Genomic DNA, 27,790 nt, shown 5'->3' with positions numbered 1-27,790 from the left:
TTGCACATGAAAGTTTGAAAAGCACTGCTCTAATACACTGTTGGAGGAAATGCAAATTAGCATAACCTCTTTGGATTTCAGGAGACTTTATCACAATTAAACATTCATATGCTCTGAACCAGAATTCCAGTTACAGGAATTTATCTAACAGATATAATCATATATGTGTGTGAAGAGATGTTCAAAGATATTCATTGCAGCATTATTTGTATTAACAAAAAATTAGAAACAACCTTAGTTTTCATTAATTTGGTAAAGGTTAAATGAATTATGAAAAAGTCACACAAGTGCAACACTAGGCGGTTATTAAAAATTTGTGAAAAAGTACTTGCAGATACAAAATTATCTCCAAGATATATTGTTAAACACTAACAAGCAAGGTTCTGAACAGTATTCTAGTATGCTTTTTTTTTTGTATTCTGTTATTATAATTCCGATTTTACAGATAATGTAAGTGAGGCAGAGATGTTAAATAACTAGCCCAAGGCCACACAGCCAGCAGTGGCAGATTCAAATCTAGACAGTCTGGTTCCAGAGCTTATGTTCTTAACAGTATGCCATACTGCTGCTCTGGGATAAACAAGAACCTGTTAATGATGGTTTCCCCCAGAGTATGGGGAACTCATTTTTCATTGTATATGCTTTTGTACTGTTTGAATGGTTTACCTTTTGCAAGTATTGATTTAAAAAATAAAAACTTAAAAATCGACTTGTCCAAAATTGGACTAATTTCCCTCCCCACTCTTCTTGGTGACAGGTTCAATTATTTGTTTGTTTGCTTTTTAATCTTTCAATAAGGTTTTATTTTCTCCATAAATGTCTTACACATTTTTATTTAGATTTATTCCTAGGTAGCTTTTTTTTTCCATTTTATTTTTTTAGGATTTCTTAGCATCATTCTTATTACTTTTTTTTTAAACATCTTTATTGGGGTATAATTGCTTTACAATGGTGTGTTAGTTTCTGCTTTATAACAAAGTGAATCAGTTATACATATGTTCCCATATCTCTTCCCTCTTGCGTCTCTCTCCCTCCCACCCTCCCTATCCCACCCCTCCAGGCGGTCACAAAGCACCGAGCTGATCTCCCTGTGCTACGCGGCTGCTTCCCACTAGCTATCTACCTTACGTTTGGTAGTGTATATATGTCCATGCCTCTCTCTTGCTTTGTCACAGCTCACCCTTCCCCCTCTCTATATCCTCAAGTCCGTTCTCTAGTAGGTCTGTGTCTTTATTCCTGTCTTACCCCTAGGTTCTTCATGACATTTTTTTCCCTTAAATTCCATATATATGTGTTAGCATATGGTATTTGTCTTTCTCTTTCTTTTTTTTTCTGACTTACTTCACTCTGTATGACAGACTCTAGGTCTATCCACCTCATTACAAATAGCTCAATTTCGTTTGTTTTTATGGCTGAGTAATATTCCATTGTATATATGTGCCACATCTTCTTTATCCATTCATCCGATGATGGGCATTTAGGTTGTTTCCATCTCCGGGCTATTGTAAATAGAGCTGCAATGAACATTTTGGTACATGACCCTTTTAGAATTATGGTTTTCTCAGGGTATATGCCCAGTAGTGGGATTGCTGGGTCGTATGGTAGTTCTATTTGTAGTTTTTTAAGGAACCTCCATACTGTTCTCCATAGTGGCTGTACCAATTCACATTCCCACCAGCAGTGCAAGAGTGTTCCCTTTTCTCCACACCCTCTCCAGCATTTATTGTTTGTAGATTTTTTGATGATGGCCATTCTGACTGGTGTGAGATGATATCTCATTGTAGTTTTGATTTGCATTTCTCTAATGATTAATGATGTTGAGCATTCTTTCATGTGTTTGTTGGCAGTCTGTATATCTTCTTTGGAGAAATGTCTATTTAGGTCTTCTGCCCATTTTTGGATTGGGTTGTTTATTTTTTTGTTATTGAGGTGTATGAGCTGCTTGTAAATTTTGGAAATTAATCCTTGAAGTGAGAAAGATGGCAGACACTCTGGGCTCCTTCCTCTACCCCTCATATTTTGTCCAACTGGGAGCCAAGATTTATTCGTTCTACCTCCTAGACCATTCTCAGACAAGCCTCAAATCTGCCTTGCCACTCTATCCCTGAATCATAGATCACTTTGGACTATAACATTCATTTCCTAACTGGTACACCTGCTTCTTTTCTCCCTAAAAATGTTAGCAGATACATCTTTCCAAAATGCAAATCTGATTCTGCCATTGTCATGCTTACAATTTTTCACTGGCTCCCCAGTGCCTGTGGGAAAAGTCCAAACTCATTAGCATGGCAACCTGGGTCTTCTGCATTCTGGCCCAGCCTGCCTCTCTAGCCTTACCTCCCACCACCCCTCCTCATACACCTTACCTTCAGGACACTATTTTTTCCTCACATTTCCATGATTTTTACATACTACTTCTTCTATAGAAGTATGTTTTATCTTGGTAAATTCCTACCCTTCCTTCAAGACCAGACCTCAAGCATGACTTCCTTTATGTGGGTTTTTCTGGCCGCCGGCTATTAGACATTATGTATTCTGTACTAGGCAGGTTAGGGTACCCTAAAGTCCCGTGGCCTCTCAGTTTCCCACAGGAAATGTCTCCACTATCGAAGCACTCCTGTTTGAATGCTGTGCATTCACATTCCTCATGGACTCCCAACATGGATGCAGTATCCTGCAGCTGTTTCTCTAGCTCTCTCCCTAGCTAGTTCAGTCTTCTCCCCAGGTCTCCCATAGGCCCCAGAACTCTTCTTGGTCACCCAGGACATCTGGGAGACTTTTTCTTTTATTCTTAATTGTAGATTCATCATGCCCCCCTTCCCATCCTTCTATCTCTACCTGTAGGTGAGGCAGGTTAGAATAGTGGTTAACATGGGCTTTGGAGCTAGGCTGCCTGTGTTTGAATACGATCCCTGTGACTTTGTAGTTCTGTGATCTTGGGCAAGTTACTCAACCTCTCCAAACCTCTGATTTTCCTCTCTGCACAGTGGAGATGAGTAGCACCTGCTTCATAGGGTTGTTATGAGTATTAATATTTGTACTACATAGGAACACTATAAGTGCTTGGAGATGAGTAGCACCTGCTTCATAGGGTTGTTATGAGTATTAATATTTGTAATACATAGGAACACTATAAGTGCTTTTGATATAAAAATGCCTAAAGTATGGCGCGGAAGAATCTTTTCAAATTGGCATAGGAGGCAGGCCTTTTTCTCCTTTGGAGCTCTTTTCTACTAAAGATGGCTGGTTAGTATTAGGAACAAGTATACATGAGTCAGCAAGAATCCCCACCCCTTTTCAAGTCTCCTGTAATTCTGGCTTGTTTCCCTAAATGGATGACAGATTGAAGCTTCTTGAGGGCAAGGATCATAGTGTAGACTTTTTAAGACTCCTTGGCACCTGTTAAACACATGATAGACACATCTATTCCCATCAGTCTTACAATTAAATCCAAGTCCTTACAATGACCCACTCACCTGGCCCTTGGCTCCTTCCCCAACCTCGTTTCCTACACTTCTTTGTCTTGTTCATTCTCCTCCAGCCACACTGGCTTTCATGGTTCTTGGACCATGGCAAGCTGATCCTACCTTGGGACCACTGCCCTGGCTGATGCCTCTGCCTAGAACATTCTTCCCTCAGATATTCACCTGGCTCCTTCCCTGACTTTAAGTCGCTGCTCAGATATCACCTCTTAATAGAGGCCTTCCCTGACCACACTCTAAAATAGAATCGGCCCTCACATAGCCCTGTCTGACAGTTTACCCCTTACCCTGCTTTCGATGTCTTCATAGCACTTAGCACTACCTGTCATATTATATATTGAGTTGAGCCCCCTGAGGTCTGTCTAGTCTGTTTTATTCATTGGTTTGTCCCCAGCACCTTGAACAGTGCTTTCTTGGCTCTCAATAACTAATGAATGAAAGAATCAATGAATGAATAAATAAAGGAATGAATTCAACGCAAGTACCTGTGTAGAAGGGGAAATACAACAAATTCTGTTCACTCCTAGAATTTTGAAAATTTTATAATTTTCAGTCCATGATTCTGTCTTTCAGCTTTAGCATTTTCAAATTAAATCCATATCCATGTATGGGTTTTGTTTCAATTTTATAAACATCACCTTGACAAAAGTTAAAATCCAATATAAATCAAGTCCAATTTTACAAAAAAAATGCTGATTTGTTTGTTCTCCATCCCATGGGGAAGGAATGTCTATGATTGTGTGTGTGTGTGTGTGTGTGTGTGTGTGAGAGAGAGAGAGAGAGAGAGAGAGAGAGAGAGAGCTAGAACAGTTACCTGCAGTGAGGAAATTGGGTAGGGAGTAGGTTGGGGAGGCGGGAGTAGGGAGTCCAGGTTCCCCAGAAGGAAAATAATTTTGCAAATTGCTATCTATTTTTTCTAAACTGTTGCTTCCAAATCCATTAGAAAACCAAACTGAAATCCAAAGAAATGAAAAGCTTGATGAACTAGAGGTTCGTCAACGTAAATACATCAGATCAGGGAATTTCTCAGCAGCTCATGCAGAGCATTGTGAAACCATGTGAAAGCTTTATGAACAGAAACTTCAGCAAGGGGGACAGATATATGGCAGCTGCTTGCCAGCTCATATCTCCACTCAACACGGGAAGTTGTGATGTGGGAACTGCCCTCTTGGTTCTGGGATGCACCTTGCCATGAAGTAGAATGTTCCTGCCCCTGGAGCCCAAATTCTATTCAAGCAGCTGCCCTCTATTGTGTACATAGCCACTGGAAGTTGAAGGAAGGTTCCCAGGCTCCCTTGGAAGACAAGACCCCACATAAGTCAAACCAGCAGCAGCCAGTATTTTAAAGAAGCCATTTGAAAATCTGTTTTCAAATGTATGATAGCATTCTTTAGAGTGATGTGTCTCAAACTTGAGCGTGCATCAGAATCACTTGGTGTGCTTGTTAAAATTCAGATGGCTGGGCTCTACTCTCAGAGTTTCTGATTCAAAAGGTCTGGAGTGGGGCCCCAGAATTTCATTTCTTACAAATTTCCCAGGTGATGCTGATGCTGATCTATTCGACAGACTTTGAGAACTACTGTTTAGGGACAAAAACACAGGAATTTGGAAGCAAAGAACTTGGATTCAAGCCTTGTATGATTTACTTGAGTTTGTATGATGAACTTGAGTTTTTTCTTTTCTAACATGGAGTTTATAAGGTTGTTTTTTCTTTTCTAACATGGAGTTTATAAGGTTTTTCTTTTCTAACATGGAGTTTATAAGGTTGTTGGAAGGATTAAATAGAATGGTGTCTATGAAAGTTCTTTGTGAACTGTAAATATTAGCAGTTAAACGGCTTCACAAATAGTACTTGCTGCCACCCCCCCCCAGCAGATTTTCCTGTGCTTTGTCCCCTCTCCACACAACTTTGTCCCACCAAGTCCATCAGGCGCCTAGGAAAAACTGAAGCCAAGAAGGCCATGAGTAGTAAAAAAATTTTTAACCCACTGGGCATGGCCATAATGCTGACCTTGACTTGACCTCCCTTTTCCTCTGACTGGCCTCTTCTCAACTTGCTCCTCGTTCTTCCAGCCCTGGCCACCTCTCACAGCAAAGAACAGCAACTAGTGCTGACATTGGGGTAAAAAACTGTCAGATGGAATTTTTTTAAATTAGTAGCATAAACAGAGGAATCCACTGCCAAGCAGGAAAGCATTTGTTGGGGAAACCATTTTACTAGGTTGGTGGGCTCTGAGCTGATTTCCCTGAGGGCAAAATCCAGATGCTTGAAAGAGTTAAGTGGAATCATAAGTATAATTGCAGATTTCTAACTTAGGAATGTGTCAGACAGTTGTATTAGACAGTTGCCAGGGTAAATGATATGTCTGTGTAGAAGGGTGTCCTTTTTCTTTGGAAACCTTTTCTCATTCAAAACTAATACGTGTGTAGTGTAGAAAATTTTGAAATTTTCTAAAGGTATAAAGAATTAAAATGACCCTTAATTCTGCCACACAGAGATAAATACTTAGTGGTAAGATATTGGTACATTTTCATTCAGCCTTTTAATATGTGTATGCTTATACATGAATATATGTGTATGGATATATATTTTTTGAATTGGGCTGGTACTACATACAGGTTTGTATACTGTTTTTTTCACTTTTGTAATGGCAGACTATTATTCCTTCCTGTAGATATACAGTACTTCACCTAACTTCCTAAATGTTGAACAGTTAGGATATTCCTAATTTTACATTATAAATAACCCTGCATTCGATGACACTTCATGTACATAAATCAATGTGTGCATCTCTAATTGCTCTCTTAGGATAGAATCCTTGGAATGGAAAGATTAGATTAAAGGTAGGAACATTTTTAAAAACAGATATAATTCACCTACCATAAAATTCATTACTTTTAAGTGTGAGATTCAGTGATTTTTAGTATATTTACAAGGTTGTATGACCACCACCACTGTCTAATTCCAGAAAAAATAAGCAGTGCTTCACAAATTTGCATGTCATCCTTGTGCAGGAGCCATGCTGATATTCTCTGTATTGTTCCATTTTTAGTATATGTCAGCTAAAGCAAGCACTGTAGGAACATTTTTGTCTCTTGATAACATATGGCAAGTTTCCCTCTAGTAAATGTATACCCAATCCATTCCCATTCAGCAATGTATAAGAATGCCTCTTTCCCTGCAACTTTGCTGACACTTAGTTAAAAAAATATATTGCCAATATTATTGAAAAAGGCATTTTATTGTTTTGTATTTTTGATTAGCTCTTCTTCCTCTGTAGCTGTTCTTTAGAGATATGTCATCCACCCTCTTTCCTTTGCATGCATTTACCGTGGGCAGTCACATCCACTGCGACAGCCTCGGCTGCCTCCTCTCTGTGGATAATGATCACATGTCCATACCCTGCCCTAACCTCTTTCTGGCACTGCAGCCCAGATGTCAAGCTGCTTGCTGGGCATGACTATCTACATTTTTTTAACATCTTTATTGGAGTATAATTGCTTTACAATGGTGTGTTAGTTTCTGCTCTATAACAAAGTGAACCAGCTATACACATACACACGTTCCCATATCTCTTCCCTCTTGCGTCTCTCTCCCTCCCACCCTCCCTATCCCACCCCTCTATGTGGTCACAAAGCACAGAGCTGATCTCCCTGTGCTATGCGACTGCTTCCCACTAGCTATCTACCTTATGTTTGGTAGTGTATATATGTCCATGCCTCTCTCTCGCTTTGTCACAGCTCACCCTTCCCCCTCCCCATATCCTCAAGTCCGTTCTCTAGTAGGTATGTGTCTTTATTCCCGTCTTACCCCTAGGTTCTTCATGACCTTTTTTTTTTTCTTAGATTCCATATATATGTGTTAGCATATTTGACAGCATATCAAACACGCTCATGTCTAAAATCAAACTCATGACTCCTGAAGCCAGCTCTGGCTCTCAACTTCCCTATCTCGATTAGTGATACCATCATTCTCCTAGGTGTTTCATGGTCACCTTAACTCCTCTCTCTACTCCATATTTAATTAGTAGTCCAAGCTTCTTGATTCTGTCTTTTATGTCCTTCCTCACATCCTTCCCTTCTGCTCCACCCTCACTGTCACTGCTCTACTTCTACCTTTTATTATGTCTATTACACTAGCCTACTCACTTCACTATGCTTTTAGTATTTATCCATATAATTCATTCTACATGTAGCTATGAGAATAACCTTCCTAACATATGCTTTTACCATGTTGCTTTCCTATCCTGGAACCTCCAAAGCCTCTCTCTCGCCTATTGGTAAAGTAAATGCTTTATCCTGACACTTAAGGCCCACCGTGTTGTTGCATCATTCTAATTTTACTTCCTGTGTGCCTTATAGAAACTGTGTTCTTCCTTCAGCATATTCCTGCTTTATCCACTCTTGTTTTTGCAAAACCTGGCATGACCTCTTTCCCAGTCTCCTCCAGCTGAAATTGTCCTGAGTCTTCAAAATCAGAGGCTTTGTGAAGTCTTCCTTGATTCAATTAGCTGTACTTTCCCCTTTTTTTCCTCATTGTCTGGTTTTAGACAGCAATTTTATAGTGTTTTCAACAAAAAATTAAGGAAGCTTGCTTAATAATGTTTTTATTACATGAGTGGCTTTAAATTTTTATTGAAATATAGTTGATTTACAATGTTGTGGTGTTAGTTTCAGTGTACAGCAAAGTGATTTGGATATGTATGTATGTATGTGTGTGTTCTTTTCTTGGATTCTTTTCCATTATAGGTTATACAAGATATTGAATATAGTTCCCTGTACAGTAAATCCTTGTTGTTCTCCTTTTTTAAACTCTCATTTTGTTAGCATTTCCTTTATGACACGATATTCTGCCCTGTTTAGTTACTTAGCTATTTTTATTCACCCCCTACCACACTATAAATTTCTTGAGCACAGGAATTATATCTTCTTCATTTTGGCATGTTCCATAGTACCTCTCCAAGCACGTTAAATGTAGATAGGAGCTCCATAAATGCTTGAATAAAAGAATGTTAAAGACTGCCAACTTTTTTTTTTAAGAACTACTAATGACTCAGTTTCGGGAATGAATTCTGTGCTAAGGTACAGATGCCAGACAACCCAAATGTCATGGCTTATTCTTCTTTTTCCCTCACTATCCACAGCCAATCCATCAACAAATACTGTAAGCTCTACCTCTTCAAGATACCTCTAATCAAACCTCTTTTCTCTACCCCTACTGCTTCCTCCCTAGAACAAATCACCATTATCTCTTACCTATAAGAGCCTTTTTAAACTGGTTCCCTGGCTTCTTCTCTTGTCCTGCCTAAATCTATCAGCCAAGTGAGATTTTTGTAAAACTTAGATCATGGTAGTCCTCTGTTTAACAACCTCCAGTAACTTACTTCCCACTACACTGAGAATAAAACACAAACTTCCTATCTTGGCCTTTGAAAACTCCATGATCTGGCCTTGGCACTTCCCCAACCTCATGTCCCTGTACTGTCTACCTTGCTCACTGTGCTCCAGCTCTGCTGAGCATCAGCCATTCCTCATTGTCATGTTCGCTCAAAGCAGAGTGAGTAGGTTCTCTTGGTTCTATTTAGGTCCTCACTGTTATTGGACGTTGTCTTTGGGCTTCATGCCTTTAGTAGTGGAGATGACCAGAAGCAATTCTAAAGGTTTTGAGACTTGACTTTAGGCAAAACTTTTGTGGAGTCCATCATTTTGCTGAAAATTGGTACTCCAATACTGAGTTTGAGCTGAAGGAGGTATTTGGCTGAAAGGGAAAAGAAAGGAAATCTTATATTATTCCTGTAACCTTCTTCCCAAGGGATGCTACAAATATTACTGATAGAAATTGGAGCTGGAGGACAAACATCCTCCACCTTCTTTATCACCCTGGGTGTTGATTTAGGAAATTGGTCATCACAGCAGAAGCTGACTCAACAGATGGGGTTCTGTGAACCTATTGTCATTTTCTCTATGTGCTCCTCTGAAGTCTCCCTCAGGCCTCTGGTGTTGCACCCTTAGCTTTTGTATATAAGGGAAGAGAGAAAAGCCCTCTTTGTTATTCAGATTCTTGACTTGCTCCCCTTGCTTCTAGAAGCTGTGAAATATGCACCATCCACCTCCTTGCCTTTGGGATCATTAACAAGAAATAGTCTATGATGGGTATTTGTTATCAGATATACATAGAAAGAGTATGCTTCACAGCCCACTATGAAAGAGAATTCCAAGTACTGTGTTTCTAAACTACTAAGCATTTTTCTAGCCCCTAATATTTGCAGAGCTCTCCCACATCATTCATATGGTTGCTTCATGCCAACCTTCTTTGGAAAAAGAGGTGTCCCTGTGTTTTAAAGATTTCAATGTGAAAAAGTGGAGAAATGAAAGCAAAAGTTCAAGTGTAAAGGCCCTAACCAGATGAGGGTATTGCTCTTTACTTGGAAAGCCACAAGACACCCCTTGACATGCAGCACAGCATTTCAGGGAGTCTTTACTCCCACCCCAACATCCCTTTCCTTTCTTATTCACTACCCTGGGTTTTCTTTAAACCATGAATGGATCCTGAGGTGGAGGCTGGAGAGGGGGATCCAGCAGGTTTACATGAAAGTACTTGACCTGGCTATTCCGAGAGGTGAGGGGAGGTAGTCCCTTCTATGTAAAGTACCCGTATCTCAGATGACCCAAATTATAGCTCCCCAACTGACAAAAAGGCCTTGTCCTAAAAGTTCTCTTTTAAATTATACATACATATATACACCCACATACACATAGATATACACACAGATACACACATACATACCCATACGTGTATACAGACATATACATTCACACATTTACATACACATACATGTTCTCCCTTGGTTGGGTCTGTATAAGGAAGGTCTCCAGATCACCAGGTTTCAGGGTCCCCCAGGTAACAGTGTGAGGGTATGAGGAGGCCTTCAGGGCTCTATATCCCTCTACAGTGATCAAGCGACTTTTGCCTCCTTCTGTCAGATAAACAAGCCATGCATTGTTCTGTCCACCAGCTGTGTGCGGGCTTCCCTTCCTGCTGAGTGGGCCAGAATGAGCATGGATTCCTTCATGTGGGGCAGGTGGAATGCGCGGTTTTGGGGTGGGGGAGGCTGGAAGAGCCACAGAAAGTAAACGGAGCTAATCAAGGACACTCTTTTGTGCTTCTCCTTATCTAAACACTTTCAAAAAATGAAAGAGCCTGCAGTAGGTTATGGGCCAGACCTCAGGCTAAGCATAACCCCAAGCAACAGGGGCCATATTTTTCTTCTTGCCCTGGGTTGGATCAGAGCCACGGTTCTCTTTCTGCTTGCCCTCTACCCTCCTCCCTCCAAGTAGTTATTGAGGGGTCTGCTGAGAGCCAGGCTCAGAGACTGATAGTGCTGTCAGAAGGTATTGGGGTGACACCCCACTACAGCAGCCAGTGGTTGACTCCTTCTAGAATTGGTCCACCTCCCTCCCCTCACCTCTCACAACAGCCTTTATGAGGCCTGTTCTGGGAGCCAGCTTCTGACAGATCTGCCACTTCTGCCTGCATGTGCTCACCCTCTTTGCACCCATGCCAAGTTCTTATCCTCTGAGTGCTTGGAAAAGAAGCAGTCATCTTTTCCTTCCCCTGAACATAGGAGGTGATACTTGCTCATGTTGTCTGGAACTTAGCTCTGCTAAGTGAGAGGGTACTTCTTTTACCTCCACCCCATCTCCCAGCCTCCTTTCTAAATCCCAAACTGGCCAAACTGCTCACATTCCTCTCTAATCATCTTCTGCCCAAGGATTTCTTCAGTATATGCTATCTGTGCCCATCTGCCCATCATATCACCTCCTCTGGTGACTACCCAACTGCCATGCTCCACCCTGCCTCCCTGCCTGAGCCAGTCCCAAGAATGTGCTTGCACCTTTAATCAAAACTTCCTCAGCCCACCTGGCCACTGACAGGGCCAGACTGCTATCAAATTTGTTATTCTTTACTTTGTTAGGAAATGGGGGGTCAGGGAAGCATTTTTATGAACTGGGTTACTGAGTGGAGAGAGGAAGGCACTTGGTGACCAGATTAGGGAAGGCTGGGTACCCAGGCCTGAATAATGACATTAGAAAGGACTGTTTATTCTGATGCTGTTTCAGACCAGGGGTTATTCCCTAGTGTACTGCTAACACTAAAGGTATTATATTCCCTAGTGTATCGTCAGAATGTGGTAATCACACTGGCAGCATCACCATCACTCTAGAGCTTGTTAGAAAGTCAGAATCTGGAGCCCAGTCTAGAGCTACTGAATCAGAATCTGATTCAAGATGGACAGGTGATTAGTCTGGCCACTGAAGTTTAAGGAGTGCTACTCTAGAGAACTAGGCTTGGCATTTGAACATTCTCTTAAGTAGTCCTTTTGCTCTCCTCTTCATCTGGCTTGAAGACATTCTTTTTCTAGCCACTAACAATACCCTTCCCATTATTATTTGGGGTAGAGGATAATATTAATAGCGGATATCATTTATTGAATGCCTATCACGTGCCAGGCATGCACTACAGATGAGGAAATTGAGGCTCTGTGACACGCCCAAGGCCAAACAACTAATGGGTGGGAAAGCTGAGACTCCAAGCCAGATCCACATGCACATAAAATCCCCAAACTTCCCCCTTACAGTACTTCTAACTACCAAAGGATGGCTTTGGCACCTGCGTTTTGTGGAACAGACAAAAGTCCACCCAAACCTCCCTAGGAGGTACAGAGGGAAGAGAGGGGAAGGTGCCTCCCGGCATGATTTTCCTAGAAAGTGAAGTCCCTGGCATCATTCTTGTCCTGAGGAAGCTCACATAAACCCTCTCAGGGGCCAGAAATGGCTGGAATTGGGACCAGAGGCCAAGAGAAACTGGAGTGGGGATCCAGGAATATTATGAAGGGAAAACCCTAACTCTAAATCCCCAACAGAAATCAAATTCTGATGCCTGAGCTTGGGCTTAGTGTGTGCAACATACTCCTGTGGGGCTGCTCTGGGTTCTGGCTGTTGCATAGGTCATTGAGGACATCATGTGGACCCCCAGGCTGGGGCCTGGGACTATTACATCAGAGCATGCCATAGTTGGACGGGTTGTTTGTGACAATGGACTTTAATGTTTTATTTTGCAGAGAGGAAACAGAAGCCCATAGAGGGGGAGTAAATTGCCAGAGGTCAGAGCAAAATCATGGCAGAGGCAGGGATGCTTACTCCAAGCAGCACTATTCTGGAGTTGGAGTCTCTGGTGTGAAATGCAGTTTCCTTTGGGTCTGCTCAGGTGCCTGTAGGACGTGCAGACCCTGAAAATACAGCCCAGAATGGTGTGTGAATCTTTCTATCTCAGCAGGACATTCATCTTGGGAGATCTCTAGGTTACTTGCCCCTATCTATGTAAAATCAGCTGTAGTGCTACTTGCTTTTCTGGACCTGGAGGCTGCTGGGCCTGGCTGATCTGGGCTTTCCTTTTCTGGGGCCCAGAGGACCTGCGGAGATGGCTGGGTGGGGTCAACCCAGTCCAGGAAGCACAGGAATTCTTTTAAGTGTATGTGTCTGGGGTATTTTTCTCCCTCACTTACGTGTATTTTTAAAAATTCTTTTTAGACACCCGCTTTATCTTTCCCAAACATCATTTCCTTGCTCCTTTCCTGAGTTCTAGCAGTGGCTGGGGGCCCAGCTTCCTTATTGGCCTCTGAGCTGTGGAAGAGGGCGGGCCAGGGCTCAGAGGAGGCTGGAGTAGGGAACAGGGGGGCTGTTTATGCTGCTGGAACTGCCTTTCATCCTTCCCTTTGCCACCAGGGTGCTGGCTGGTTTCTGGAGCAGCGTCTTCACTCCTATCCAGCTCTTGACACTGGCTTTCATTCCCTAAGGCTGTGGCCTCCTCTAGGCCCAACCAGGCTGATGGCCATACCTTGCCTTCAGTGCTACTCCTTTCTGTTCTTGGAACTGGGACCTGGCTGTGCTTGAGCCCCTTGAATCACACTCAGGGGCTTGGGCTGATGGCCCCTCTTGTCAAGAGGACTTAAAGGAAGGCAGATGGGTTTCTGCTAAAGGAGGATCCAGCCTGCAGAAAGAAGCCCAGGGGGCTGGCTGGAGGGGTTATTGAGGAGCATCTGAGCTGGCTGGATAACCAGCTCTCTCCTAAGCCATCTCCCCATCCTGGGCAACTTCTATGGTAGGTACTACTGGTAGCCATGGCCATCATGGCTGCTGCTCCCTCTTCCCCCTTTGGCTTTCTTTCTTCAATATCCCATTTTGCTTCCTAAGAAAGGAATTTGGGGGTAATGAATGATAGGGTGTGTGTTTAATGATAGTGCCTTAAGAGAAAGGGGTTGCTGCCTCCACAGCTAGGCCTGGAGCTACATGGTTGGTGGCTGGCATTTTCTTACTTCTGTGCTTATTTCTCCTCATCCTCTTTCCCCACTGCCTAAGGAGGGGATGGTTTCAACTTTAGGACTACTGAGACTTCCCTTTTCTGACTGCTTCTTGAAGGAATGGCTAGGAGAAGCCTTAGGTGTATAAGCTTTTTGAGATAGAGGGGAGGCGGGGTCATGTGGTATTCTAAAAAGGGTTGGAGGACCTGAGCCTCATTCTCAACTGCTGGTTACTAGCTGTGTGTTCTTGGCAAAGCAGTTCAGCTCTCTGTGTCTCTGTTTCTGCCTCTGTAAAGGGGTCATAATAATAGCGCTTACTGATAAGGCTGGAGTGAGGATTGAATCAGCTAATGCATGCAAAGTGTGCAGTGCCAGATACATCTTAAGTATCCAATAAGTGGTCCCTGTTGGTTTTTTTTTAAGTTAATAGTGTTATGTTTTTTTAAGTTAATAGTACGTCAGACACTATGCTGAGTGATTTCACACATGGGACTGCATTTAATCCAGACGTTAACTCATGAGTAAGGGATGGTGATCGTCTCCATTTTACAGATAAAGAATCTACAACAGAGAAGTGACTTGCCCCAGGTCACACTGCTAGGATTGGAATGTGAGTGTGGACTGACTCCAAGTCTAGGCCTCTTCAGGAAGAATAATAGGCCAAGTATTAGACCCTATAGATAGTTTCCTCTCCTTTCCTAATCTAGGGCTAGAAGGCTCCAGCTCTGGCTATACAGTTCCTCCACTGGGATTTTCCTCCCTGCAGCTTGTGCTTTTCTCCCAGTGGTCCCAAAGCCCCCACTGCCTTACTTCTGTCTCCTTTAGGGTTGTTTCCCACTCCTGGAGAAACCCTAGAGAGAGTAGGAGCCTTTGTAAGCTATCTTTCAAAGTGTGGCAAGGGAGTGATGCTAGTGGAACCTTGACAGTGGATGGACAAATCTGGATGGAAGTACTCTTAAACCATCGAGAAGGAAAAGTCTGAGCTGACAACCCTTACTATAGCACCTACTACATATTGACCACTTGTTATGCATCAGTATGTGTCCCAGATGCTTTGAGAATATTCTCTCTCATCCCCACAATAACCTAGCCAGGTAAGGATTATTGTTTTGGTTTGGTTTGGTTTTTTTGGATAAGAAAACTGACTAAAGCTCAGATAGGTTAAGTGACTTACACAGAATCACACATCCAAAATGGTAGTTAGGCTATGAACCTAGTAGATCTGTCTCACTTGTTCTTGCCTCGTTGCCTGCTGGCTTGGTATAGTTGGTAGGATGAGACTAACATACATGAAATGATGATGAGCAATATCAAACATTATATTATGATGGGCTAAATTGTGGGGACTAGATTACTAAGGACAAGCTCCCTGGAGTAGACATTACTCAAGCAGTACCTTGAATAACAGGTGGGATTTAGAGTAACAAAATGAGAGAGGGCATTCCAGGCAGAGGGAACATTCACAGTAGCAACTGAAACCCCATTCTAGGCAGTTGACATTCATGGTCTCATTTGATTTTTTTACAACTCCATTAACTAGGTACTGTTATCCCCACTTTACAGTCATGGAAGCTAGAGCTCTGAGAAGTGAAAGTACCTGTCTAAAGCAACAGAGCTTTTAAGCGGTGGATTCCAACCAAGGTCCAATTCCAGAGCCTGTGCTAGATTCTACTAGAAAACCAAAAGCAGAGGCACAAAGCTGGTTGCAGGGTATGATCGGAACAGAGACATGAGAGGTTGGGCTGGGTGGGTAAAGACAGCTTATAAAGGGCTTTGAAAGTCTGATCCAGTTTACAGTCGCTGCAGGAAAGGTTAAGAAATAGGGAGCTAGTGAAGTTTCTTGAATAGGAAAGTGCCACAATCCAGTTGTTGTCTGACATGATATGATCTAAAAGCAGTGACTGGAGGTGGAACAAGGTGACACTGGCTGGCAGAATAACACAGCATTTTGGGTTTTGTTTTTGTTTTTTTTTTTGTTTTTTTGGACCTTTGCTCTTTATTTTTTTCTTTACATTTTTATTGGAGCATAATTGCTTTACAATGGTGTGCTAGTTTCTGCTTTATAACAAAGTGAATCAGTTATACATCTACATATGTTCCCATCTCTCTTCCCTCTTACGTCTCCCTCCCTCCCACCCTCCCTGTCCCACCCCTCTAGGTGGTCAAAAAGCACCGAGCTGATCTCCCTGTGCTATGCGGCTGCTTCCCACTCGCTATCTATTTTACGTTTGGTAGTGTATATATGTCCATGCCACTCTCTCGCTTTGTCACAGCTTACCCTTCCCCCTCCCCATATCCTCAAGTCCATTATCTAGTAGGTCTGTGTCTTTATTCATGTCTTACCCCTAGGTTCTTCATGACATTGTTTTTTTTTCTTAAATTCCATGTATATGTGTTAGCATACGGTATTTGTCTTTCTCTTTCTGCCTTCACTCTGTATGACAGACTCTAGGTCCATCCACCTCATTACAAATAGCTCACTTTCATTTCTTTTTATGGCTGAGTAATATTCCATTGTATATATGTGCCACATCTTCTTTATCCATTCATCCGATGATGGACAATTAGGTTGTTTCCATCTCCTGGCTATTGTAAATAGAGCTGCAATGAACATTTTGGTACATGACTCTTTATGAATTATGGTTTTCTCAAGGTATATGCCCAGTAGTGGGATTGCTGGGTCATTTGGTAGTTCTATTTGTAGTTTTTTAAGGAACCTCCATACTGTTCTCCATAGTGGCTGTACCAATTCACATTCCCACCAGCAGTGCAAGAGTGTTCCCTTTTCTCCATACCTTCTCCAGCATTTATTCTTTCTAGATTTTATGATGATGGCCATTCTGACTGGTGTGAGATGATATCTCATTGTAGCTTTGATTTGCATTTCTCTAATGATTAATGATGTTGAGCATTCTTTCATGTGTTTGTTGGCAGTCTGTATATCTTCTTTGGAGAAATGTCTTTTTAGGGCTTCTGCCCATTTTGGGGTTGGGTTGTTGTTTTACTGTTATTGAGCTGAATGGGCTGCTTGTAAATTTTGGAGATTAATCCTTTGTCAGCTGCTTCATTCGCAAATATTTTCTCCCATTCTGAGGGTTGTCTTTTGGTCTTGTTTATGGTTTCCTTTGCTGTGCAAAAGCTTTGAAGTTTCATTAGGTCCCATTTCTTTATTTTTGTTTTTATTTCCATTTCTCTAGGAGGTGGGTCAAAAAGGATCGTGCTGTGATTTATGTCATAGAGTGTTCTGCCTATGTTTTCCTCTTAGAGGTTGATAGATTCTGGCCTTACATTTAGGTATTTAATCCATTTTGAGCTTATTTTTGCGTATGGTGTTAGAGAGTGATCTAATCTCATACTTTTACACGTACCTGTCCTGTTTTCCCAGCACCACTTATTGAAGAGGCTGTCTTATCTCCACTGTACATTCCTGCCTCCTTTATCAAAGATAAGGTGACCATATGTCCATGGGTTTATCTCTGGGCTTTCTATCCTGTTCCATTGATCTATCTTTCTGTTTTTGTGCCAGTACCATACTGTCTTGATTACTGTAGCTTTGTAGTATAGTCCGAAGTCAGGGAGCCTGATTCGTCCAGCTCCGTTTTTCGTTCTCAAGATTGCTTTGGCTATTCGGGGTCTTTTGTGTTTCCATACAAATTGCGAAATTTTTTGTCCTAGTTCTGTGAAAAATGCCAGTGGTAGTTTGATAGGGATTGTACTGAATCTGTAGATTGCTTTGGATAGTACAGTCATTTTCACAGTGTTGATTCTTGCAATCCACGAACATGGTATATCTCTCCAACTATTTGTATCATCTTTAATTTTTTCATCAGTGTCTTATAATTTTCTGCATACAGGTCTTTTGTCTCCTTAGGTAGGTTTATTCCTAGATATTTTATTCTTTCTGTAGCAATGGTAAATGGGAGTGTTTTCTTGATCTCACTTTCAGATTTTTCATCATTAGTGTATAGGAATGCCAGAGATTTCTGTGCATTAATTTTGTATCCTGCTACTTTACCAAATTCATTGATTAGCTGTAGTAGTTTTCTGGTAGCATCTTTAGGATTCTCTATGTATAGTATCATGTCATTTGCAAACAGTGACAGCTTTACTTCTTCTTTTCCAATTTGGATTCCTTTTGTTTCCTTTTCTTTTCTGATTGCTGTGGCTAAAACTTCCAAAACTATGTTGAATAAGAGTGGAGAGAGTGGGCAACCTTGTCTTGTTCCTGACCTTAGTGAAAATGCTTTCAGTTTTTCACCATTTGGGATGATGTTGGCTGTCGGTTTGTCATATATGGCCTTAATTATGTTGAGGAAACTTCCCTCTATGCCTACTCTCTGCAGGGTTTTTATCATAAATGGGTGTTGAATTTTGTCGAAAGCTTTCTCTGCATCTATTGAGATGATCATATGGTTTTTCTCCTTCAATTTGTTAATATGGTGTATCACGTTGATTGATTTGTGTATATTGAAGAATCCTTGCATTCCTGGAATAAATCCCACTTGATCATGGTGTAAGATCCTTTTAATGTGCTGCTGGATTCTGTTTGCTAGTATTTTGTTAAGGATTTTTGCATCTATGTTCATCAGTGAAATTGGCTTGTAGTTTTCTTTTATGTGACATCTTTTTCTGGTTTTGGTATCATGGTGATCATGGCCTCATAGAATGAATTTGGTAGTGTTCCTCCCTCTGCTATATTTTGGAAGAGTTTGAGAAGGATAGGTGTTAGCTCTTCTCTAAATATTTGATAGAATTCACCTGTGAAGCCATCTGGTCCTGGGCTTTTGTTTGTTGGAAGATGTTTTTTTGTGTGTGTGTGTGTGTTACGCCGGCCTCTCACTGTTATGGCCTCTCCTGTCACGGAGCACAGGCTCCGAACACGCAGGCTCAGTGGCCATGGCTCACGGGCCCAGCTGCTCCACAGCATGTAGGATCTTCCCGGACCGGGGCACGAACCCACGTCCCCTGCATCAGCAGGCGGACTCTCAACCACTGCACCACCAGGGAAGCCCTGTTGGAAGATTTTTAATCACAGTTTCAATTTCAGTGCTTGTGATTGGTCTGTTCATGTTTTCTATTTCTTCCTGATTCAGTCTTGGCAGGTTGTGCTTTTTTCAGAATTTGCCCATTTCTTCCACGTTGTCCATTTTATTGGCATAGAGTTGCTTGTAGTAATCTCTCCTGATCCTTTGTATTTCTGCAGTGTCAGTTGTTACTTCTCCTCTTCCATTTCTAATTCTATTGACTTGAGTCTTCTCCCTTTTTTTTTTTTGATGAGTCTGGCTAATGGTTTATCAATTTTGTTTACCTTCTCAAAGAACCAGCTTTTAGTTTTATTGATCTTTGCTATCATTTCCTTCATTTCTTTTTCATATATTTCTGATCTTATCTTTATGATTTCTTTCCTAGTGCTAACTTTGGGTTTTATTTGTTCTTCTTTCTCTAATTGCTTTAGGTGCAAGGTTATGTTGTTTATTCGAGATGTTTCCTGTTTCTTAAGGTAGGATTGTATTGCTATAAACTTCCCTCTTAGAACTGCTATTGCTGCATCCCATAGGTTTTAGGTTGTCGTGTCTCCATTGTTATGTGTTTCTAGGTATTTTTTGATTTCTTCTTTGATTTCTTCAGTGATCACTTCGTTATTAAGTAGTGTATTGTTTAGCCTCCATGTGTTTTTATTTGTTACAGACCTTTTCCTGTAATTGATATCTAGTCTCATAGCCTTGTGGTTGGAAAAGATACTTGATACAATTTCAATTTTCTTAAATTTACCAAGGCTTGATTTGTGACCCAAGATATGATCTATCCTGGAGAATGTTCAATGAGCAGTTCAGAAAAACGTGCATTCTGTTGTTTCTGGATGGAATATCCTATATTATCAATTAAATCCATCTTGTTTAATATATCATTTAAAGCTTCTGTTTCCTTACTTTTTTTCATTTTGGATGATCTGTCCATTGGTGAAAGTGGGGTGTCAAAGTCCCCTACTATGAATATGTTACTGTTGATATCCCCTTTTATGGCTATTAGTATTTGCCTTATGTATTGAGGTGCTCCTATGTTGGATTCATAAATATTTACAATTGTTATATCTTCTTCTTGGATCGATCCCTTGATCGTTATGTAGTGTCCTTCTTTGCCTCTTCTAAAAGTCTTTATTTTAAAGTCTATTTTGTCTGATATGAGAATTGCTACTCCAGTTTTCTTTTGGTTTCCATTTGCATGGAATATCTTTTTCCATCACTTCACTTTCAGTCTGTATGTGTATCTAGGCCTGAAATGGGTCTCTTGTAGACAGCATATATATGAGTCTTGTTTTTGTACCTATTCAGCCAGTCTGTGTCTTTTGGTGGGAGCATTTAATCCAGTTACATTTAAGGTAATTATCGATATGTATGTTCCTATTCCCATTTTCTTAATTGTTTTGGGTTTGTTATTGTACGTCTTTTCCTTTTCTTGTGTTTCTTGCCTAGAGAAGGTCCTTTAGCATTTGTTGTAAAGCTGGTTTGGTGGTGCTGAACTCTCTCAGCTTTTGCTTGTCTGTAAAGGTTTTAATTACTCCATCAAATCTGAATGAGATCCTTGCTGGGTAGAGTAATCTTGGTTGTAGGTTGTTCTCCTTCATCACTTTAAATATGTCCTGCCAGTCCCTTCTGGCTTACAGAGTTTCTGCTGAAAGATCAGCTGTTAGCCTTATGTGGATTCCCTTGTGTGTTATTTGTTGTTTTTCCCTTGCTGCTTTTAAAATGTTTTCTTTGTATTTAATTTTTGACAGTTTGATTACTATGTGTCTTGCCATGTTTCTCCTTGGTTTTATCCTGTATGGGACTCTCTGTGCTTCCTGGGCTTGATTTACTATTTCCTTTCCCATATTAGGGAAGTTTTCAACTATAATCTCTTCAAATATTTTCTCAGTCCCTTTTTTTTTCTCTTCTTCTTCTGGAACCCCTATAGTTCGAATGTTGGTGCAGTTAATGTTGTCCCAGAGGTCTCTGAGACAGTCCTCAGTTCTTTTCATTCTTTTTTCTTTATTCTGCTCTGCAGTAGTTATTTCCACTATTTTGTCTTCCAGGTCACTTATCCATTCTTCTGCCTCAGTTATTCTGCTATTGATCCTATCTAGAGTATTTTTCATTTCATTTATTGTGTTGTTCATCGTTGCTTGTTTCCTCTTTAGTTCTTCTAGGTCCTTGTTAAATGTTTCTTTTATTTATTCGATTTCCAAGATTTTGGATCATCTTTACTATCATTATTCTGAATTCTTTTTCAGGTAGACTGCCTATTTCCTCTTCATTTGTTAGGTCTGGTGGGTTTTTATCTTGCTCCTTCATCTGCTGTGTGTTTTTCTGTCTTCTCATTTTGCTTATCTTACTGTGTTTGGGGTCTCGTTTTTTGCAGGCTGCAGGTTCGTAGTTCCCGTTGTTTTTGGTGTCTTTCTCCAGTGGCTAAAGTTGTTTCAGTGGGTTGTGTAGGCTTCCTGGTGGAGGGGACTAGTGCCTGTTTTCTGGTGGATGGGGCTGGATCTTGTCTTTCTGGTGGGCAATTCCACGTCTCTTGGGGTGTTTTGGGGTGTCTGTGGACTTATTATGATTTTAGGCAGCCTCTCTGCTAATGGGTGGGGTTGTGTTCCTGTCTTGCTAGTTGTATGGCATATGGTGTCCAGCACTGTAGCTTGCTGGTCGTTGAGTGAAGCTGGGTGCTGGTGTTGAGATGGAGATCTCTGGGAGATTTTCGCCATTGATATTATGTGGAGCTGGGAGGTCTCTTGTGGACCTGTGTCCTGAAGTTGGCTCTCCCACCTGAGAGGCACAACACTGACTCTTGGCTGCAACACCAAGAGCCTTTCATCCACACGTCTCAGAATAAAAGGGAGAAAAAGAAGAAAGAAAGAAAGAAAGAAAGAAGGAAAGAAAGAAAGAAAGAAAGAAAGAAAGGAAGGAAGGAAGGAAGGAAGGAAGGGGAAAGAAGGAAAGAAAGGAAGGGAGGACGGAGGGATGGAAGGAAGGAGGGAAGGAAGGAAGAACGAAAGAAAAGAAAGAAGAAAGGATAAAATAAAGTAAGATAAAATAAAATAATTAAAATAAAAAATAATTATTAAGAAAAAAAATTTTAAAGAAAAAAAAAGATACAACCCTAGGACAAATGGTGACGGCAAAGCTATACAGACAAAATCTCACACAGAAGCATACACATACACACTCACAAAAAGGGGAAAAGGGGAAAAAAATAGTAAATCTTGCTCTCAAAGTCCACCTCCTCAATTTGGGATGATTTGTTGTCTCTTCAGATATTCCACAGATGCACAGTACATCAAGTTGATTGTGGAGCTTTAATCCACTGCTTCTGAGGCTGCTGGGAGAGATTCCCTTTCTCTTCTTTGTTCGCCCAGCTCCTGGGGCTCAGCTTTGGATTTGGCCCCGCCTCTGCGTGTAGGTCGCCAGAGGGCGTCTGTTCTTCCCTCAGACAGGAAGGGGTTAAAGGAGCAACTGCTTCCAGGACTCTGGCTCCCTCAGGCCTCGGGGAGGGCGGGGCACGGGGGCGGGGCGAGCCTGCGGTGGCGGAAGTGGCTGGCATGCCGTTACACGAGCCTGAGGCACGCGCTGTGCGCGGCAGCAGAGGCCGGCGGGCCATTACACCAGCCTGAGGCGCGCTCTGTGCGGCGGCAGAGGCCGGCGGGCCGTTACACCAGCCTGAGGCGCGCTGTGAGCGGCGGCAGAGGCCGGCGGGCCATTACACCAGCCTGAGGCACGCTGTGTGCGGCGGCAGAGGCCGGCGGGCCGTTACACCAGACTGAGGTGCGCTGTTTGTTCTCCCGGGGAAGTTGTCCCTGGATCCCGGGACCCTGGCAGTGGCGGGCTGCACAGGCTCCCCAGAAGGGAGGTGTGGATAGTGACCTGTGCTCACACACAGGCTTCTTGGTGGCGGCAGCAGCAGCCTTAGCGTCTCATGCCCGTCTCTGGGGTCCGCACTGTTAGCCGCGGCTCCCGCCCGTCTCCTGAGTTCCTTTAAGCAGCGCTCTTAATCCCCTCTCCTCACGCACCAGGAAACAAAGAGGGAAGAAAAAGTCTCTTGCCTCTTCGGCAGGTGCAGACTTTTCCCCGGACTCCCTCCCGGCTAGCCGTGGTGCACTAACCCCTTCAGGCTATGTTCAAGCCGCCAACCCCAGTCCTCTCCCTGAGCTCTGTCCAAAACCAAAACCCGAGCCTCAGCTCGCAGCCCCCGCCCGCCCCGGCGGGTGAGCAGACAAGCCTCTCGGGCTGATGAGTGCTGGTCAGCTCTGATCTTCTGTGCGGGAATCTCTCCGCTTTGCTCTCCGCATCCCTGTTGCTGTGCTCTCCTCCGCGGCTCCGAAGCTTCCCCCCTCCGCCACCCACAGCCTCCACCCATGAAGGGGCTTCCGTGTGTGGAAAACTTTTCCTCCTTCACAGCTCCCTCCCACTGGTGCAGGTCCCGTCCCTATTCTTTTGTCTCTGTTTTATCTTTTGCCCTACCCAGGTACATGGGGAGTTTCTTGCCTTTTGGGAGGTCTGAGGTCTTCTCCCAGCATTCAGTAGGTGTTCTGTAGGAGCTGTTCCACATGTAGATGTATTTCTGGTGTCTCTGTGGGGAGGAAGTTGATCTCCGCATCTTACTCTTCCGCTATCTCCCCACAGTCTCCAACACAGCATTTTGGACATAAAGTGTTAAAGGCTAGAACAGGAACTGTGGGTGGCGTGCTCTTTGGAGGAACAAAATGATTATGTGGAATAGCCTCAATGAAAATAGTGGTGGGGAGCTGGGGGAGAGATAGAAAGAGGAAAAGCCAAAGAGATACTGTAAAAGAAGGCTCAGTAGAATTTAGAGACTGGATGGTTGGTACATGGATGGTTGGTACACTCAACTTCAGGAATGCTGGATGTGGAAGAAGGGCCCAAAATAAGAGAGGTGCCGTGCTCTCCACTGTATCCTCGTGCCTAGAAATGTTGTACATGGTAGATACACACGGTACCTAGCACATACTAGTACATAGTACTTCTGTGAGATGCTTTATAAATCGTTGTTAATGGATGACTTCTGGGTAACAGCCACTGGAGAGATTTCTAGCATCATGGTTTTGTGTGTGAAACTCTGGAGCAAGTGCCTCCCCACAAGGTCTTCTAGTGCCTTGAGCCTCCCTGCTGGGCACTCTGAATCCATAATAGAACAGTGTGGTTAAATGTGGGAGCCTCACCTCCTTTCCTTCCCATAAGTTTTAGCCACTGCTACTGACCTGTGGCTCTGGTTCCTGCCCTTTGGTAGGCAGCTTCCCCTGCCCTTCCTCTTACACCTCCTTCTCTGTGTCTGGCCTGTTACCGCTCAACCCATGTTTTCCTCAGCAAGGTCATTCTCCTCAGGACTACCTTTTTAGGCCTTAGCCCTCTAGAGCTCAGCACAGCTGGGATATTCTGTGTTTCCGCTGGGGTGAGGGGCATTCCCAGCTACGATGGAATCAGCTTGAGTCTGTTTACTACTGCTCCTGGGAGGTAGAGAGCTGATTTATCCCCCTCTATAACAAGAGTGTTGAAAACATGGGTCCTTATCTTAGTCAACTCTGCTCCCTCAGTGTGTCTAGTATGGAATCTGCCACGGTAAATGAATGAATAAATTAGTAAATAAGCTATCATCTATTTATCTCTCCACCATCTCCTTTATTTATCATGTTTCTCTTACTCTGTCATTATTTTGTTCTCTATCACCCATTTCTCTCTGTGTAGTTCCTTATAGTCTTTCTCAGACTTTTTTCCTTTCTGTCATTTATTTTTCTCTGTACCATCTCTCCCTCTTATCTCTGTCATCTGTCTGGTCCTTCTGACATCTATCTTTCTTTCCTTGTTTCCTCTCCCCTCCCCTCCTCTCCTCTCCCCTCCCCTCCTTTCCCTCCCTCTCTCTCTCTCTCCTTCCCCCTTCCCTCCTCCCTTTCCCGTCTCTCTTATTCTCCCCCCTCCCCTCATTCTCGCTCATACCAATCATCTCTTTATCTTCTGGCACTACCCATGCCCCATACATGCTCTTCCCCATCCCATTCTTCCCCACTTGCAAGAGTGGCATCTATTCATGTGAAATATACCAGAGCACAGGGATGGGTCCTGTAGAAGCCAGTCAGTGCAAGAGTTGTGGCTGCAGCCTCCAGCACCAGACAGATGCTGTGGTTGTATCCAGAGCCTTGGCCTCAGACCCATTTCCCTTTATTCACCCCTGTCCTGCTGAACAGCCAGTCTCCCCTGTCAGCCTAGCACACCATCCACCATCTCGTTCTATTCTCCCTGGCAGGAGTTGGGGCTCCTTGCCACCCTTTTGCCTACAAACTTGGGGATCTCACCTCTGTGCCCATCTTATCCTTCACTCTCTGAATGTCTTTACCATGCTTTATTTGAATTAGGTCTTTCTCTCTCACTAATCTGTAAGTTCTCAAGGGCTAAGCCATATTTGATTGATCTCTGTATCCCCAGAGGTATGTACAGATGGTACACAGGACACATACAACAAATGCTTATCAAATGAATAAGCCAAAAATTGGCAGCTAATTGGCGTTGACTTGCTCAAACTTCTCAGTCATTTACCTATCCCTTTCTTAGAGAAAAATGGGAAGATTGGCCAGAATGATTTTTTTCTTAGAGAAAACTTAGGGTGGGCACACTGTTCATTGGGAAGCAGCACTCACTTATTCCGCAAATATTTATTGAGCATCTACTATGCGTCCGGCACTGCTGTACACGCTTGGGATACACCCATGAGCAAAAGAGCCCTGTGACGCTAACATTCTGTATCTCCAGGCATTGTCCTTGGGGTGAAGGAGATTTGAGAGCTGAGGGGGTGGCCACTAAGATTCCTACATCAGCTCCTTGCAAGATGTTCTACTTCATTTAAGGGAAAGAGGGGGTGGGGGCGGAAGCTGCCTGGGAAGTGATTTCAGCTCTGGTTCCCTAAGTTGACTTCCTGTCCCTTTCTTACTGTAGGAGGAACGCCCCCGTCAGTAGGCCACATTCATGGCATGTGGCCAAGCTGCTGGAGGGATGCCCTGAAGCAGCCACCAATATGCACTTCCCTTCTGAAGCCTTCAGCTTGTCCTGGCATTCCGGCTGCAACACGAGGTAAGTCTAGAACCCTCCCCTCAAGATAGGGTAGAGGCTAGATCACCCAGCCACTTCCTCTCCTCTGCTCTCATCCCCGTTGGAGGCTGTAGAGCCCAGAATGCTATCCCGGAAAATGGGGTGGGTTTCCAGTGTGCCTGGCTTCTGGTCCTCGTCTACTGAGAACTGTCTGTGACTTTGGGACAGTCCCTTTCCTTTTAAAAAATGTTTCCTTGAAATACTGACCTCACTCGACTTGCAAAACACCACTTTCTCCTCCTTTTCTCCTTATTTCCTTTGCAGTCTCTTTCCCTGGCTCCTCTGCATCGTCCTGGTCTCTGATATCGGTGGCCCTGGGTCTGGGTTCTGGTCCTCTTCTCTAACTACAGTGACTCATGGTGACCTCATCCATTGTTCCTCTCATCCCAGCTCTGTCACAGAACCAAAGCTTTCAGAATGGGAACCTCCCTGAATAACAGGGTCCACCTGCAATGAGGATCTCTCAATTTAGGGTGCTTGGGATGGTCTGTGGTTGAAAGAGCTGCCCAGCAGACTCAGAGAACTTTCTCAGCAAGCCCAGAGCCAGCAAAGCTGCTGGCCTCAGCTGCCTTTTCCCTTCTACAACAAGATCTTCCCTCTGAGAAGGGATTTCTGTTGAGGAGACTCAGGGAAGCTAAGGGCTGAGTTTGCCCTGACTCAGTGTCTTTATTTGGCATCCGAAGTCAGGGGCTCAGGGATGAGGCAGAGGCAGTTTTGTTCTGGGAGAACACACAGAAATACATTCTGAGCTTGGCTCCTGTTTGAGTGGGGGTGTGGCTGTTTTCAGCAGGAAGGGTGGTGGGTTGGGTAGCAGATCTCCTTGCCAAGGAGTAATTGATGGATTCCTGGCCCAGAGGTCAAGTAAGTGGAGTGGCTAATGGGCAAGGCAGGGAGCAAGAATTAGGGAAGGCTGACCTGGGGGATCTTGTGGGCTCCCGCCAATGCTCAGCTCTGGTGTTTGGAACTGTGGCCTTTCTGAGGGCAGCCTGCAACCTCCTGGGTTTCTAGCCACAGGGTGTTACTGGCATGACTTGGCTCATTTTGGCTTTGTGTGTGGGAAATGATACTTAAAATTCAAGATTGTGTCTGATCCTAGTCCCTTCTTTGTTCTCCCTGGTTTGGCTTTGCCATGGGGGATGAGGGCGGCCTGGGTGGGCAGGGACCACTATAGTATCAAAAGTCATAGTAGAGAGGATGCTGATAACAATAGCCATGAAAACAACAATCAAGAGAGCAGCAGCTCCAGGTATTGAACCTTCGCTAGGTGCCCAGGCTGCGACAAGAGCTTCACTTTTATCTGGTTTCACCCACAAAGCAACCCTCTGATACAGATATTACTATTATTTACATTTAACAGACAGTGTAGCAGAAGACCTAGGACATTAGACTCGTAGAGGCCTGGGTTCAAATTCCAGGTCTGTTTCTTTAGCTGCTGTGTGAGCTTGTCAGTTTACTTTCCCTCTCTCAGCTTCAGTTTTCTCATTTGTCAAGTGGAGATAATAATCTCTCCCCTTCAATTTGAAATGAGACATTGTAAAGTGCCTGGCACATTGTAGGTCCTCGGTAAATGGTGAGGATTACTATTACCAAGAAAAGAACAGGGGGACGCCTAAATTTTGGCCCTGTCTGGGCCATGAACTAGAGCTGGGCGATGTTGAGAAAATCACATCCTCACAATCACTTCCCTTTGCAGGGCTTGCTTGACACCAGTGATTCTCAAAAGCATATGGTCCCTGAACCAACAGCACCAGCATCACCCAGGAACTTGTCAGAAGTAAAATTCTCAGGATCCACCCAGACCTAAAACTCTGGACATGAG

General features: G+C 43.2%; 1 protein-coding gene and 1 non-coding gene across 2 annotated transcripts in view; one reads left to right on the top strand and one right to left on the bottom strand.

The window, feature by feature from the left end:
• Positions 1–27,790, top strand: part of SHROOM4 (shroom family member 4) — a 210,625-nt gene that overhangs the window by 142,793 nt on the left and 40,042 nt on the right. The window contains exon 3 of the mRNA XM_065901270.1: positions 25,819–25,953. Within this exon, the coding sequence (XP_065757342.1) occupies positions 25,819–25,953 (135 nt within the window). The remainder of the gene's footprint in view (positions 1–25,818; positions 25,954–27,790) is intronic.
• On the bottom strand, positions 6,453–6,556 carry LOC136143212 (U6 spliceosomal RNA). The gene has a single exon (XR_010657904.1). It is a non-coding gene; the product is annotated as a U6 spliceosomal RNA (small nuclear RNA).

Source organism: Phocoena phocoena, chromosome X (genome assembly GCF_963924675.1).
Source record: "Phocoena phocoena chromosome X, mPhoPho1.1, whole genome shotgun sequence".
Lineage (NCBI taxonomy): Eukaryota > Metazoa > Chordata > Mammalia > Artiodactyla > Phocoenidae > Phocoena > Phocoena phocoena.
This window is presented reverse-complemented; position numbering and strand designations above follow the sequence as displayed.